Raw genomic sequence first — 15,238 nt, 5'->3', positions numbered from 1 at the left:
CTCACGGACTCCAAAACCCAGAGGTTGTCGGCCAAGAGTATCTCAGCAGTCAGGGCAGGTATCTGAGCAACCTGCCGCTACCTCTGCTGAAGCCACAGGCGATGCACCACATAGAAGCGGCAGAAAGCGAAAGGATAAGCAACTGTTGCTCACCAAGGGTATGAACAACGGTGTGTGATGAAATATCATGTTGCTCATCTATATATTTTATTTGTTATGCTACTTCATATTTAATCATTACCACCACTACCATGCCTTGGCCATTATTGTGTCCCATCCATGAAGTCGCTCCTTCATTTGCTTCATCGTGAATGCGAAAAAATGACAATGCCCATTGGGCGGGTGTACAATGGGTGTATGCGTAGTTGTTTTGTGGAAAGCTGGGAAGTGGGGGGTGCTGGCGTTCATTGTTTCAGGCAGCCTGAGTATGTTAAATTCTTCATGTTGCACATCTCATTGTGAGAGTGCATCCCTGCCAGCAATGTGCACGGCTGCTCTGGTGATGTGTTCCCCATCTTCATTTACCTCCTCCTCCTCCTCCTTGTCCTCTTTCTCAATGTTGGAGCCAGCACAGGATGCTTGATAAGCGCATTCGACCTGCTCCACCTGTAACCCTCTCTGCTGTGCCTTGTTGTGCAGGTCGCAGCACATGACGATTATTCTAGACACCCTCACTGGTGAGTACTGAAGGGCTCCCCAGATCTGTCCAGGCACCTGAAGCGCATCTTCAACATTCCTATAGCTTGTTCAATGTCAGACCTTGTGGTGATATGGATCTGGGTGTACCCCTCCCGTGCCTCGTTGGTGGGGTTTCTCACAGGTGTCATGAGTCATGTCGGCAAGGGAAATCCCTTGTCTCTAACGAGCCAGCCCTTAAGTCTATCTCCTGTCTAAAAGAGGTCCAGAATGTTGGACTCACGCAAAATGGATGAATCATTATAGTTGCCACGGAATCTGGCACACACCTGCAGAAACCTCTTCCGGTGGTTGCGCACCAGCTGTGCATTGATGCAGTGATAGCTCTTTCGGTTCATGAACAGCCCTGGCTCATATGCCTCGGATTGCTATGCGTGTGCAATCGATTGCGCCCTGCACCCATGGGAAGCCAGCCAGAGAATTGAAACCCACTGACCTCTCAGTCTGGCTGATGTCATTGCGGGGGAAGTTGACATAGTCGGATGTCCTGGCAAAGAAGCCATCTGTGACCTGTCGTATATACTTACGTGCAGCCGACTGAGAGATCCTGGAGATGTCACTGGTGGCACCCTGGTAGGGTCCAGAGGTGATGAAATTGAGGGCAGCTGTGACTTTAACTGCGATGGGCAATGCTTGGCCACCAGGTCCAGCTGGGAGCAGCTCTGCATGAAGGAGCCTGCAGATGTCTGTGACCACTTGCCAGTTCAATCTGAGCCTTCGTAGGCACTGCTCCTCAGAGAGGTCCAGGAAGCTCAGCCTCTGCCTGGAGACCCTCTCACGTGGGTAGTGCCGCCTGTGACCTCGGCCCCTCTGTTTTTCTCTAGGTCCTTGTTGCACACCTCTGTCTTGTGCACCTGCAGATCTCAGAACTGCAAGATGTGCCTGCCGTGGATGGTGATGTGCCTCCTCCTCAGATGTACTGTGGAATAAATCCATTGTGTCTCCCATCCTGATCTTGTCAGTTTAAAGGGCTCCAAAATGTTGGTAAATTTGTGTGAACACAATAACTCTCAGTCTCAACAAAGAACTCTGTTTAAACACAAAGAACTCCCAGCCAAACATTTGTCTGAGAGATCTGAGCACTCAGCTGCAATACCTCACCTTTTATTGAGATGTGTCAATCACTGGTTTAAAGGGCCAAATGAGCTTCGATTGCAACTCGCCTCTGTTTCAATGGCTTGTTTCAGAAGCCACGGGAGGCATGTTCAGGAGAAGTTAAATCCGTTTCTGTTGCAGAATTCTGAAAATGTTAAGTACCTAAAGTGCTTAAAGTACCTAAATTGTCCCTTTAACTATTGGCCCGCCGGCTTTAAGTGGGGACGGGACTTCCGTATTTCTGTTGCGCGCGCGCATCCTAACGCGCCAGGGTTAAACCCAGAAGTGGGCGCATTGGAGCCGGGATGTGGTCCCACTCCAAAAATCAACCATTTTTACTGCCCATCCACCCCCAACCCACCTGTTTTTCGGGGTTAAAATTACCCCCATGGTCTCTGGCACCAATAATTCTGTTGTTGGCAGAGAATTTGCGTGGAACATAAACATCAATAAATTCTCCAGCACTGTCTTCATGTTGGCTTATATTCAGTTGTTATGCAGGGATACCTTTCAAAATAATTTTTTCCAATTTTCTCCTTTTCTGTTCTGCAGGTGTTGACTCTTGCAGTATGCTTCCATAGATGGTGGCAGGCCTCTGGTACCTTCCCCAACTAACTATTCTCCATGTCTAAGCCTAGGTTGTAAATGTTGGCAGGATTTTCTACATTGTAAGACATCATAACTTGGCATGTGGGACCCCACCAGGAGGTTCAGAAATGATTTTTGGTATTAAAATATACCAATGAATATCTGCACCCAAGTACAGTGACAAAGAGGGTTGTGCATCACAGTGGAGTGCCTGATTCTGTAGAAGCCTGGTACATCAATGATACCTTGGTGCCAAGGCCAATTGCATCATCCTTGGTGCTTCTTATGTTGTAGGAACATCGGAACAGGAGTAGGCCATTCAGCCCCTCGAGCCCTCTACGCCATTTGATAAGATCATGGCTGATCTGTGATCTAACTCCATATACCTGCCTTTGGCCCATATCCCTTAATACCTTTGGTTGCCAAAAAGCTATCTATCTCAGATTTAAAATTAGCAATTGAGCGAGTATCAATTGCCATTTGCGGAAGAGAGTTCCAAACTTCTACCACCCTTTGTGTATAGAAGTGTTTTCCAATCTCGCTCCTGAAAGGTCTGGCTCTAATTTTTAGACCGTGCCCCCCAGTCCTAGAATCCCCAACCAGCGGAAATAGTTTCTCTCTATCCATCCGATCCGTTCCCCTTAATATCTTATAAATTTCGATCAGATCACCCTTTAACCTTCTAAACACTAGAGAATACAACCCCAATTGTGTAATCTCTCCTCGTAACTTAACCCTTGAAGTCCGGGTATCATTCTAGTAAACCAGGAAGTGGGCGCATTGGAGCCGGGATGTGGTCCCACTCCAAAATCAACCATTTTTACTGCCCACAGCTTCCCCAGGAAGCTGTGGAAGCTACATCATTAGATAAATTTAAAACAGAAATAGACAGTTTCCTAGAAGTAAAGGGAATTAGGGGTTATGGGGAGCGGGCAGGAAATTGGACATGAAGCTGAGTTCGGATCGGTCAATGCCCTGTGGGTGGCGGAGAGGGCCCAGGGGCTATGTGGCCGGGTCCTGCTCCGACTTCTTGTGTTCTTTAGATTTGTGGTTGGGATCAGATCAGCCATGATCTTATTGAATGGCGGAGCAGGCTCGAGGGGCCGATTGGCCTACTCCTGCTCCAATTTCTTATGTTCTTATACCGACACTGCACTCCCTACAAGGCCAATATGTCCTTCCGAAGGTGCAGTGCCCAGAACTGCTCACAGTAATCCAGGTGCGGTCTAACCAGGGTTTTGTATAGCTGCAGCATAACTTCTGCCCCCTTGTACTCTAGTCCTCTAGATATCAAGGCCAGCATTCCATTAGCCTTATTGATTATTTTCTGCACCTGTTCATGACACTTCAATGATCTATGTACCTGAACCCCTAAGTCCCTTTGGACATCCACTGTTTTTAACTTTTTACCATTTAGAAAGTACCCTGTTCTATTCTTTTTTGGTCCAAAGTGGATGACCTCAAATTTATCTACATTTTATCCCATTTGCCACAGTTTTGCCCATTCACCTAATCTATCAATATCCCTTTGTAATTTTATGTTTTCATCCACACTGCTTACAATGCCACCAATCTTTGTGTCATCGGCAAACTTAAATATGAGACTTTCTATGCCTTCATCTAAGTCGTTAATAAATATTGTGAATAATTGAGGCCCCAAGACAGATCCCTGCAGGACTCCACTAGTTACATCCTGCCAATGTGAGTACCCACCCATTATCCCTACTCTCTGTCGCCTTTCGCTCAGCCAACTTCCTAACCAAGTCCGTACTTTTCCCTCAATTCCATGGGCTTCTATCTTAGCTAACAGTCTCTTATGTGGGACTTTATCAAATGCCTTCTGGAAGTCCATATAAATAACATCCATTGACATTTCCCTGTCCACTACTTCAGTCACCTCTTCAAAAAATTCAATCAGGTTTGTCAGGCACGACCTACCTTTCACAAATCCATGCTGGCTCTCTCTGATTAACTGAAAATTCTCGGTGTTCAGTCACCCTATCCTTAATTACAGACTCCAGCATTTTCCCCACAACAGATGTTAGGCTATCTGGTCTATAATTCCCTGGTTTCCCTCTCTCCTTTCTTAAAAAGCAGAGTGACATGTGCAATTTTCCAATCTAGAGGGACAGTTCCTGAAACTAGAGAACTTTGAAAGATTATAGTTAGGGCATCTGCAATGTGCTCATCTATTTCCTTTAAAACCCTGGGATGGAAACCATCTGGTCCTGGGGATTTGTCACTCTTTAGTGCTATTATTTTCTTCATTACTGTTGTTTTACTTATGTTAATTTTATTGAGTCCCTGTCCCCAATTCAATATTAGTTTTCTTGGGATTTCCAGCATGCTATCCTCTTTTTCTACTGTAAATACTGACGCAAAGTAATTATTCAACATGTCCGCCATTTCCCCATTGTCAATGACAGTATCCCCACTTTCAGTTTTTAAGGGGCCAACACTGCTCCTGACCACCCTCTTTTTCCGAATATAACTATAAAAGTTCTTCGTATTGGTTTTGATATCCCTTGCAAGTTTCTTTTATACTCTCTTTTTGTAGCTCTTACTATCTGTTTTGTGACCCTTTGTTGATCTTTGTATCTTTCCCATTCGCCAGGATCTGTGCCATTTTTTGCCTTTTTGTATGCCCTTTCCTTATGTCTTATACTGTCCCTTACCTCTTTAGGTGTCCATGGCTGTTTTTTTTGGCAAGTAGAGTTCTTGCCCCTCAGGGGTATAAACCGATTCTGTATCACGTTAAATGTTTCTTTAAACATTTCTCACTGATCATCAGTCGTTTTACCCATTAACAGATTTGCCCAGTTTACTGTGGACAGTTTCTGTCTCATCCCATTGAAGTCGGATCAATATACCTTGCATGTACCCGGGCCAACACTCCACCCATTGATATAGTCTTTGAGGATACAGACTCAATGGTACAGATGGACTAGATGGACTATCACAACGAAATGTGGACATAGATAACGCCATCCATTTTGTATTTTGAAGCCAACTATCAGAATGCAGTGAATTTGTGCTCATTATTGTCAAAAACAGACAAATCTGATGGAAAATTTGGCCAATATTTGTGGTCATAAGCAAGGTTCTTCTATCCTTGAGGTGTTGGCTCTTTCTGTGAGCCTTTATCCTTGATTCCAACCAGCAATTCTGGGGAAGGTATGATTGGATGGTATGCACTGTCACACAACAATGGAGGAAAAACAGAAGCTAAGTTACACTGGCCTCTCTTGCCCATTTGCCCAATGAGCGGTAAGCAGAGTGCCTGTCTACTCGACTGACCAAGACAACCTAAGAAAAAGGCAAAAAATAAAATACTAAAGGGGAGAAAAATATAGACTAGGACTAATAGAGATGCAGAAAAAAATGGGCACTTCAGGCCTCATCTTACCTGCAAAGCAAAACGGACAACATTGGATGTGTGCTTCAGCATATTGTGTAAAACATCAATTAAAGATAACAGCAGATTGATGGTAGTCTTCATGCTGCTTTTATCATCCATTTCAAAGTAGAGGGCCGTGGTTTCAATAAATAAGTTACGGACATAATCAACAAGACCTGTGGGTAAAAAAGAACAGAAACCAGCTGTGTTGACTCAATACAAACTATTTAGTATTTATCTTTTCACACATATTACAAAGCACAATGGAGCTGATTTGCTTTGTATGTTCGAGTTAGCACATGTGCTAATTGTGTATTAAGGTTTGATGGTACAGTAGCACAGTGGTTATGTTACTGGACTAGTAATCCAGAGGCCTGGACAAATAATCCGGAGTCATGAGTGCAAATCCCACCACAGCAGCTGGGGAATTTAAATTTAATTAAATAAATTCTTGAATAAAAAAATAACTAGTATGAGTAATGGTGGCCATGAAACTACCCGATTGTCGTAAAAACCCATCTGGTTCACAAATATAATTTAGGGAAGGAAACCTGCTGTCCTTACCCGGTCTGGCCTATATGTGACTCCAGACTCACAGCAATGTGGTTGATTCTTAATCGCCCTCTGAAATGGCCTAGCAAGCCATTCAGTTGTATAATCTCGCTGCAGAAAGTCACAATAAGAATAAAACCGGACGGGACACCTGGCATCGGACCACTAGGCACCGGGTACGACAAAGGCAAACCAAGCCCAGTCGATCCTGCAAAGTCCTCCTCACTAACATCTGGGGACTTGTGTCAAAATTGGGAGAGCTGTCCCACAGACTAGTCAAGCATCAGCCTGACATAGCCATACTCACAGAATCATACCTTTTAGCCAACGTCCCAGAATCTTCCGTCAACATCCCTGGGTATGTGCTGTCCCACCGGCAGGATAGGCCCACCAGAGGTGGCGGTACAGTGGTATAACGTCAAGAGGGAGCGGCCCTGAGAGTCCTCAACATTGACTCTGGACCCCATGAAATCTTATGGCATCAGGTCAAACATGGGCAAGGAAACCACCTGCTAATTACCACCTACTGTCCTCCCTCAGCTGATGAATCAGTCCTCCTCCATGTTGACCACCACTTGGAGGAAGCACTGAGCAAGGGCATCGAATGTACTCTGGGTGGGGGACTTCAATATCCATCACCAAACGTGGCTCGGTAGCACCACTACTGACCAAGCTGGCCGGGTCCTGAAGGACGTTACTGCCAGACTGGACCTGCGACAGGTGGTGAGCAAACCAACACGAGGGAAAAACCTACTTGACCTCGTCCTCACCAATCTACCTGTCGCACGTGCATCTGTCCATGACAGTATCGGTAGGAGTAACCACCACACAGTCCTTGTGGAGACAAAGTCCTGTCTTCACACTGAGGATACCATCCAACGTGTTGTGTGGCACTATCACCGTGCTAAATGGGATAGATTCAGAGCAGATCTAGCAGCTCAAAACTGGGCATCCATGAGGCGCTGTGGGCCATCAGCAGCAGCAGAATTGTATTCCAGCACAATCTGTAACCTCATGGTCCAGCATATTCCTCACTCTACCATTACCAACAAGCCAGGGGATCAACCCTGGTTCAATGAGGAGTGTACAAGAGCATGCTAGGAGCAGCACCAGGCGTACCTAAAAACGTGGTGCCAACCTGATGAAGCTACAACTCAGGACTACATGCATGCTAAACAGCGGAAGCAACATGCTACAGGCAGAGCTAAGCGATTCCACGACCAACGGATCAGATCAAAGCTCCGCAGTCCTGCCACATCCAGTTGTGAATGGTGGTGGACAATTAAACAAGTAAAAGGAGGAGGCTCTGTGAACATCTCCATCCTCAATGATGGCGGAGTCCAGCACGTGAGTGCAGAAGACAAGGCTGAAGCATTTGCAACCATCTTCAGCCAGAAGTGCCGAGTGGATGATCCATCTCGGCCTCCTCCCGACATTCCCACCATCACAGAAGACAGTCTTCAGCCAATTTGATTCACTCCATTTGATATGAAGAAAAGGCTAAGTGCACTGGATACAACAAATGCTATGGGCCCCGACAACATCCCAGCTGTAGTGCTGAAGACTTGTGCTCCAGAACTAGTAGCGCCTCTAGCCAAACTGTTCCAGTACAGCTACAACACTGGCATCTACCCGACAATGTGGAAAATTGCCCTGGTATGTCCTGTCCACAAAAAGCAGGACAAATCCAACCCGGACAATTACCGCCCCATCAGTCTACTCTCAATCAACAGCCAAGTGATGGAAGGTGTCGTCGACAGTGCTATCAAGCGGCACTTACTCACCAATAACCTGCTGAACGATGCTCAGTTTGGGTTCCGCCAGGACGACTCGGCTCCAGACCTCATTACAGCCTTGATCCAAACATGGACAAAAGAGCTGAATTCCAGAGGTGAGGTGAGAGGCAGCATTTGACCGAGTGTAGCACCAAGGAGCCTTAGTAAAATTGTAGTCAATGGGAATCAGGGGGAAAACTCTCCAGTGGCTGGAGTCATACCTAGCACAAAGGAAGATGGTAGTGGTTGTTGGAGGCCAATCATCTCAGCCACAAGACATTGCTGGAGAAGTTCCTCAGGGCAGTGTCCTAGGCCCAACCACCTTCAGCTGCTTCATCAATGACCTTCCCTCCATCATAAGATCAGAAATGGGGATGTTCGCTGATGATTGCACAGTGTTCAGTTCCATTCTCAACCCCTCAGATGATGAAGCAGTCCGTGCCTGCATGCAGCAAGACCTGGACAACATCCAGGCTTGGGCCGATAAGTGGTAAGTAACATTTGTGCCAGACAAGTGCCAGGCAATGACCATCTCCAATAAGAGAGAGTCTAACCACCTCCCCTTGACATTCAAAGGCATTACCATTGCTGAATCCTCCACCATCAACATCCTGGGGCTCACCATTGACCAGAAACTTAACTGGACCAGCCACATAAATACTATGGCTACAAGAGCAAATCAGAGGCTGGGTATTCTGCGGCGAGTGACTCACCTCCTGACTCCCGAAGCCTTTTCACCATCTACAAGGCACAAGTTAGGAGTGTGATGGATTACTCTCCACTTGCCTGGATGAGTGCAGCTCCAACAACACTCAAGAAGCTTGACACCATCCAGGGCAAAGCAGCCCGCTTGATTGGCACCCCATCCACCACCCTAAACATTCACTCTCTTAATCACCGGCGCACCATGGCTGCAATGTGTACCATCCACAAGATGCAATGCAGCAACTCGCCAAGGCTTCTTCGACATCACCTCCCAAACCCGCGACCTCTACCACCTAGAAGGACAAGGGCAGCAGGCACATGGGAACAACACCACCGGCACGTTCCTCTCCAAGTCACACACCATCCCGACTTGGAAATATATCGTTGTTCCTTCGTCATCGCTGGGTCAAAATCCTGGAACTCCCTACCAAACAGCACTGTGGGAGAAAACTTCACTACACGGACTGCAGCGGTTCAAGCGGCTCACCACCACCTTCTCAAGGGCAATTAGGGATGGGCAATAAATGCTGGCCTTGCCATCGACGCCCACATAAAAAAAGGGTTGTTCTCGGGAGTAAATAGATACAAAGCATGATAATGTGTTCATTGTGTTTTTTGCTTATAAGGGTCTGTTATAGTGAAGGGTTTCTCTTTAAATTTCTGAAACTTGACTTGTTTCGTCTTTTTTATAGGGTTTTCAAGAGAAAGTATGTTAACACCCATATTTTATGAAGCTATTGTACATCTAGGTGTACATTCGAACATCTATTTTATAAATATATATATTCCAGGTTTCTTAGTATGACCGTGCATGTGGGACTTGTTGGGTTTGGCAATGGATGCCCTGCCTATCAGTAGTCATAGAGTCATAGAGAGTCATAGAGTTATATAGCACGGATAGAGGCCCTTCGGCCCATCGTGTCCGCGCCGGCCATCAAGCCCTGTCTAATCTAATCCCATATTCCAGCATTTGGTCCGTAGCCCTGTATGCTATGGCATTTCAAGTGCTCATCCAAATGCTTCTTGAATGTTGTGAGGGTTCCTGCCTCCACAACCCTTTCAGGCAGTGAGTTCCAGACTCCAACCACCCTCTGGGTGAAAAAGTTCTTTCTCAAATCCCCTCTAAACCTCCCGCCTTTTACCTTGAATCTATGCCCCCTTGTTATAGAACCCTCAACGAAGGGAAAAAGCTCCTTAGTATCCATCCTATCTGTGCCCCTCATAATTTTGTACACCTCAATCATGTCCCCCCTCAGCCTCCTCTGCTCCAAGGAAAACAAACCCAATCTTCCCAGTCTCTCTTCATAGCTGAAGCGCTCCAGCCCTGGTAACATCCTGGTGAATCTCCTCTGCACCCTCTCCAAAGCGATCACATCCTTCCTGTAATGTGGCGACCAGAACTGCACACAGTACTCCAGCTGTGGCCTAACCAGTGTTTTATACAGCTCCATCATAACCTCCTTGCTCTTATATTCTATGCCTCGGCTAATAAAGGCAAGTATCCCATATGCCTTCTTTACCACCTTATCTACCTGTTCCGCCGCCTTCAGGGATCTGTGAACTTGCACACCAAGATCCCTCTGACCCTCTGTCTTGCCTAGGGTCCTCCCATTCATTGTGTATTCCCTTGCCTCGTTAGTCCCTCCAAAGTGCATCACCTCGCACTTTTCCGGGTTAAATTCCATTTGCCACTGTTCCGCCCATCTGACCATCCCATCTATATCGTCCTGCAGACTGAGGCTATCCTCCTCGCTATTTACCACCCTACCAATTTTTGTATCATCAGCGAACTTACTGATCATACCTTTTACATTCATATCCAAGTCGTTAATGTAGACCACAAACAGCAAGGGACCCAGCACCGATCCCTGTGGTACCCCACTGGCCACAGGCTTCCAGTCACAAAAACAACCTTCGACCATCACCCTCTGCCTTCTGCCACTAAGCCAGTTTTGTATCCAAAGTGCCAAGGCACCCTGGATTCCATGGGCTCGTACCTTCTTATTGGTTAGGATCATTGCTCCTTATTGCCAGTGGATGGGTTGCTGTGGTGGTGAAGATGGGAGGGTGTAGTTAGTGTTGAGTGATTCTCCAAGAATAGTCCCCAGTCTGCTTGGTATTTCCCCAGTTCCAGGCAGAGGCTGAAAAATTGGCATATGTCCCATGTGTTTCAACCACATTTGTTGTGGGGAAAAGTTAATTTCACCTTAGGGGGAGTTGCAACTACTTGTGACCAGTAGCCAGAGTTGTGCTGGGCAGGCCCAGCTAACACTGAGCTGGGTCATCTAGGAGTGTAAGACCGGTCAAATTCCTAGTGGTCTTCTGCACTGCTTTCCAGAAAATGTGGAGGAGGGTGCCCTTCATGACTTGACCTTTAACGGAAGAAGTGTTCCGAGTTGGTGTCACCTCAGGAGATGGAATGGGAATGTGCATGGTGTGATCCATTGGGGAAGCTCATCTAGATGCACAGAGAGGCATGCAGAGTTCAGAAAACCCCTGATAGGAAAGTTATCCATGCACCAAGGACACACCCATGTGGGTGTACAAGACATGTATTACCACACGTGTCAAGACTTTCAGTCATGTAAGAACATAAGAACATAAGAAATAGGAGCACAACTCGGCCATACGGTCCCTCGAACCTGCTCCGCCATTCATAGAAGGGTTACAGCATGGAAGGAGCCATTCGGCCCACCGAGTCCGCGCCAGCTCTATGCAAGAGCAATCCAGCTTGTCCCACTCCCCCGCCCTATCCCCGTAGCCCTGCAAATTTTTTTACTTTCAAGTACTTAACGAGTTCCCTTTTGAAGGCCATGATTGAATCTGCCTCCACCACCCCCTCAGGCAGTGCATTCCAGATCCTAACCACTCACTGTGTAAAAAAGTTTTTCCTCATGTCACCTTTGGTTCTTTTGCCAATCACCTTAAATCTATGCCCTCTGGTTCTTGACCCTTCTGCAAATGGGAACAGTTTCTCTCTATCTATTCTGTCTAGACACTTCATGATTTTGAATACCTCTATCAAATCTCCTCGCAACCTTCTCTGTTCCAAGGAGAACAACCCCAGCTTCTCCAGTTTATCCAAGTAACTAAAGTCCCTCATCCCTGGAATCATTCTAGTAAATCTCTTCTGTACCCTCTCTAAGGCCTTCACATATTTCCTGAAATGCGGTGCCCAGAACTGGACACAATACTCCAGTTGCGGTCGAACCAGTGTTTTATAAAGGTTCACCATGATTTCCATACTTTTGTACTCTATGCCTCTATTTACAAAGCCCAGGATCCCGCATGCTTTATTAACCACTTTCTCAACCTGCCCTACCACCTTCAACGATTTGTGCACATCAACCCCCAGATCTCTCTATTCCTGTACCCATTTTAGAGTTGTGCTCTCTAGTTCATATTGCCTCTCCTCGTTCTTCCTACCGAAATGTATCATTTCGCATTTTTCTGCGTTAAATTTCATCTGCCACGTGTCCGGCCATGCCACCAGCCTGTCTATATCCTCTTGAAGTCTACCAGTATCCTCCTCACTGTTCACTACCTTTCCAAGTTTCGTGTCATCTGCAAATTTGGAAATTGTGCCCTGTACACCCAAGTCCAAGTCATTAATATATATCAAGAAAAGCAGTGGTCCCAGCACCGACCCCCGGGGAACACCATTGTACACCTCCTTCCAGTCCGAAAAACAACTATTCTCCACTGCTCTCTGTTGCTTGTCACTTAGCCAATTCTGTATTCATGTTGCTACTGCCCCCTTTATTCCATGGGCCGCAATCTTGATGATAACCCTTCCATGCGGCACTTTATCAAACGCCTTTTGGAAGTCCATATACACCACTTCAACTGCATTACTCTCATCTACCCTCTCTGTTACCTCATTAAATAACTCTATCAGGTTAGTTAATCACAATTTGCCTTTAACAAATCCCTGCTGGCTTTCCCTAATCAATCCACACTCGTCCAAGTGACTGTCAATTCTGTCCCTTTTTTGAACAAGCGTGTAACATTTGCAATTCTCCAGTCCTCTGGTACCAGCCCCGTATCTAAGAATGTTTGTAAGATTATGGCCAGTACCTCGGCAATTTCTACCCTTACTTCCCTCAGCAACCAAGGATGCATCCCATCCAGACCAGGTGACTTATCTACTTTAAGTACAGCTAGCCTTTCTAGTACCTCTTCTTTATCAATTTTTAGCCCATCCATTATCTCAACTGTATCTTACTTTACTGAGACTCCGACAGCAGTTTCATCCTTGGTAAAGACAGAAGCAAAGTACTCATTTAGTACCTCAGCCATGCCCTCTGCCTCCATGAGTAGATATCCTTTATGATCCCTAATCACCCCCATCCCTCCTCTTACTACCCATTTACTATTTATATGCCTGTAGAAGACTTTTGGATTCCCTTTTATGTTGGCTGCCAGTCTATTCTCATGCTCTCTCTTTGCCCCTCTTATTTCCTTTTTCACTTACCCTCCGAACTTTCTGTATTCTGCCTGGTTCTCACTTGTGTTATCAACCTGACATCTGTCATACGCCCCTTTTTTCCACTTCATCTTACTCTCTATCTCTTTTGTCATCCAGGGAGCTCTGGCTTTAGTTGCCCTACCTTTCTCCCTCGTGGGACTGTACCTAGACTGTACCTGAACTATCTCCTCTTTAAAGGCCGCCCACTGTTCAAGTACAGTTTTGCCTGCCAATCTTTGATTCCAATTTACCCGAGCCAGGTTTGTTCCCATCTCACTGAAATTGGCCCTCCTCCAATTGAGTATTTTTACTTTAGAGTGGTCTGTGTCCTTTTCCAAAGGTATTCTAAACCTTATGATACTATGATCGCTGCTCCCTAAATGCTCATCGACACTTGCTCCACTTGGCTTGCCTCATTCCCTAGAACCAAGTCCAGCAATACCTCCTTCCTCGTTGGGCCAGAAACGTACTGGTCAAGAAAGTTATCCTGAACACATTTCAAATATTCCTCCCTCTTTGCCCCTTATATTATTACTATCCCAGTCTATAATAGGATAGTAGAAGTCCCCCATGATCACTACTCTATGGCTTTTGCACCTCTGTAATTTCCCTGCAAATTTGCTCCTCTATCTCCTTTCCAGTAGTTGGTGGCCTATAGAATACACCCAGTAGTCTAATGGCACCTCTATTGTTTCTTAACTCTAACCAAATAGATTCTGTCCTTGGCCTCTCCAGGACATCCTCTCTCTCCAGCACTGCAATATTCTGCTTCGTCAATATTGCCACCACCACCACCTCCTTTCTTTCCTTCCCTATCTTTTCTGAACACCTTGTATCCAGGAATATTTAGTACCTAAACCTGCCCTGTTTTGAGCCAGGTCTCCGTTCTCGCCACAACGTCGTATTCCCATGTGGCTATTTGCGCCTGTAGCTCACCAATCTTGTATACCAGCTTTGTGCGTTTACACACATGCACTGCAAACCAGTCTTAGACTTTCTTGTATTCTCCCTTAGTCTGATCCCACCTAATACCATATTATTTCTTGCTCTAGTGCTATCCTTCACTCCCAATCCTTTGCGCCCCTTGTTTCTCTTTCCCAATGATACATCTTGGTGCCCATCACCTGCCAAATTAGTTTAAACCCCACCCCCCCCACAACCACAGCATTAGCGAACCTCCCTGCGAGGACATTGGTCCCAGCTCCGTTGAGGTGCAACCCTTCCAGCCTGTACAGGTCCCAACTCTCCCAGAACTGGTCCCAATGCCCCAGGAATCTAAAGCCCTCCTTCCTGCATCATCTCTTCAGCCACGCATTCATCTGCGCGTGGCACGGGGAGTAATCTGGAGATTACTACCTTTGAGGTCCTGCTTGTTACTCTCTTTCCTAACTCCTTAAAATCTGCCTAGAGGACCTCATCCCTCTTTCTACCTATGTCATTGGTACCAATAAGATCATGGCTAATCTTCAACCTCAACTCCACTTTCCTGCCCTATCCCCATATCCTTTGATTCCCTTAGTGTCCAAAAATCTATTGATCTCAGTCTTGAACATACTCAATGACTGAGCATCCACAGCCCTCTGGGGTAGAGAATTCCAAAGATTCAGAATCCTTTGAGTGAAATTTTTTTTCCTCATATCGGTCCAAAATGGCCGACCCCTTTTCTTGAGACTACGACCCCTAGTTCTAGACTCTCCAGCCAGTGCAAGCAGCCTCTCAGCATCTACCCTGTCAAGCCCTCTAAGAATTTTAAACGTTTCAATGAGATCACCTCTCATTCTTCTAATCTCCTGGGAGTATAGACCCATTCTACTCAATCTTTCCTCATCCCAGGAATCAATCTGGTGAACTTTTGTTGCACCTCCTATACAGCAAGTATATCCTTCCTTAGGTAAGGAGACCAAAACTGTCCACAGTACTCCAGGTGTGGTCTCACCAGAGCCTATATAATTGCAGCAAGAC

The 15,238-nt window shown here is 46.2% G+C and overlaps 1 protein-coding gene across 2 annotated transcripts in view; it reads right to left on the bottom strand.

The window, feature by feature from the left end:
• ulk4 (unc-51 like kinase 4) overlaps positions 1–15,238 on the bottom strand; it is a 548,729-nt gene that overhangs the window by 123,737 nt on the left and 409,754 nt on the right. For both annotated transcript variants that reach the window (XM_068001818.1, XM_068001817.1), the window contains exon 33: positions 5,786–5,952. In XM_068001818.1, coding sequence (XP_067857919.1) covers positions 5,786–5,952 — 167 coding nt within the window. The remainder of the gene's footprint in view (positions 1–5,785; positions 5,953–15,238) is intronic.

This window comes from Heptranchias perlo, chromosome 2 (assembly GCF_035084215.1).
Source record: "Heptranchias perlo isolate sHepPer1 chromosome 2, sHepPer1.hap1, whole genome shotgun sequence".
In the NCBI taxonomy this organism is placed as follows: Eukaryota; Metazoa; Chordata; class Chondrichthyes; order Hexanchiformes; family Hexanchidae; genus Heptranchias; species Heptranchias perlo.
Note: the sequence above shows the minus strand (reverse complement) of the source record. Positions and strands in the feature narration are given on the sequence as shown.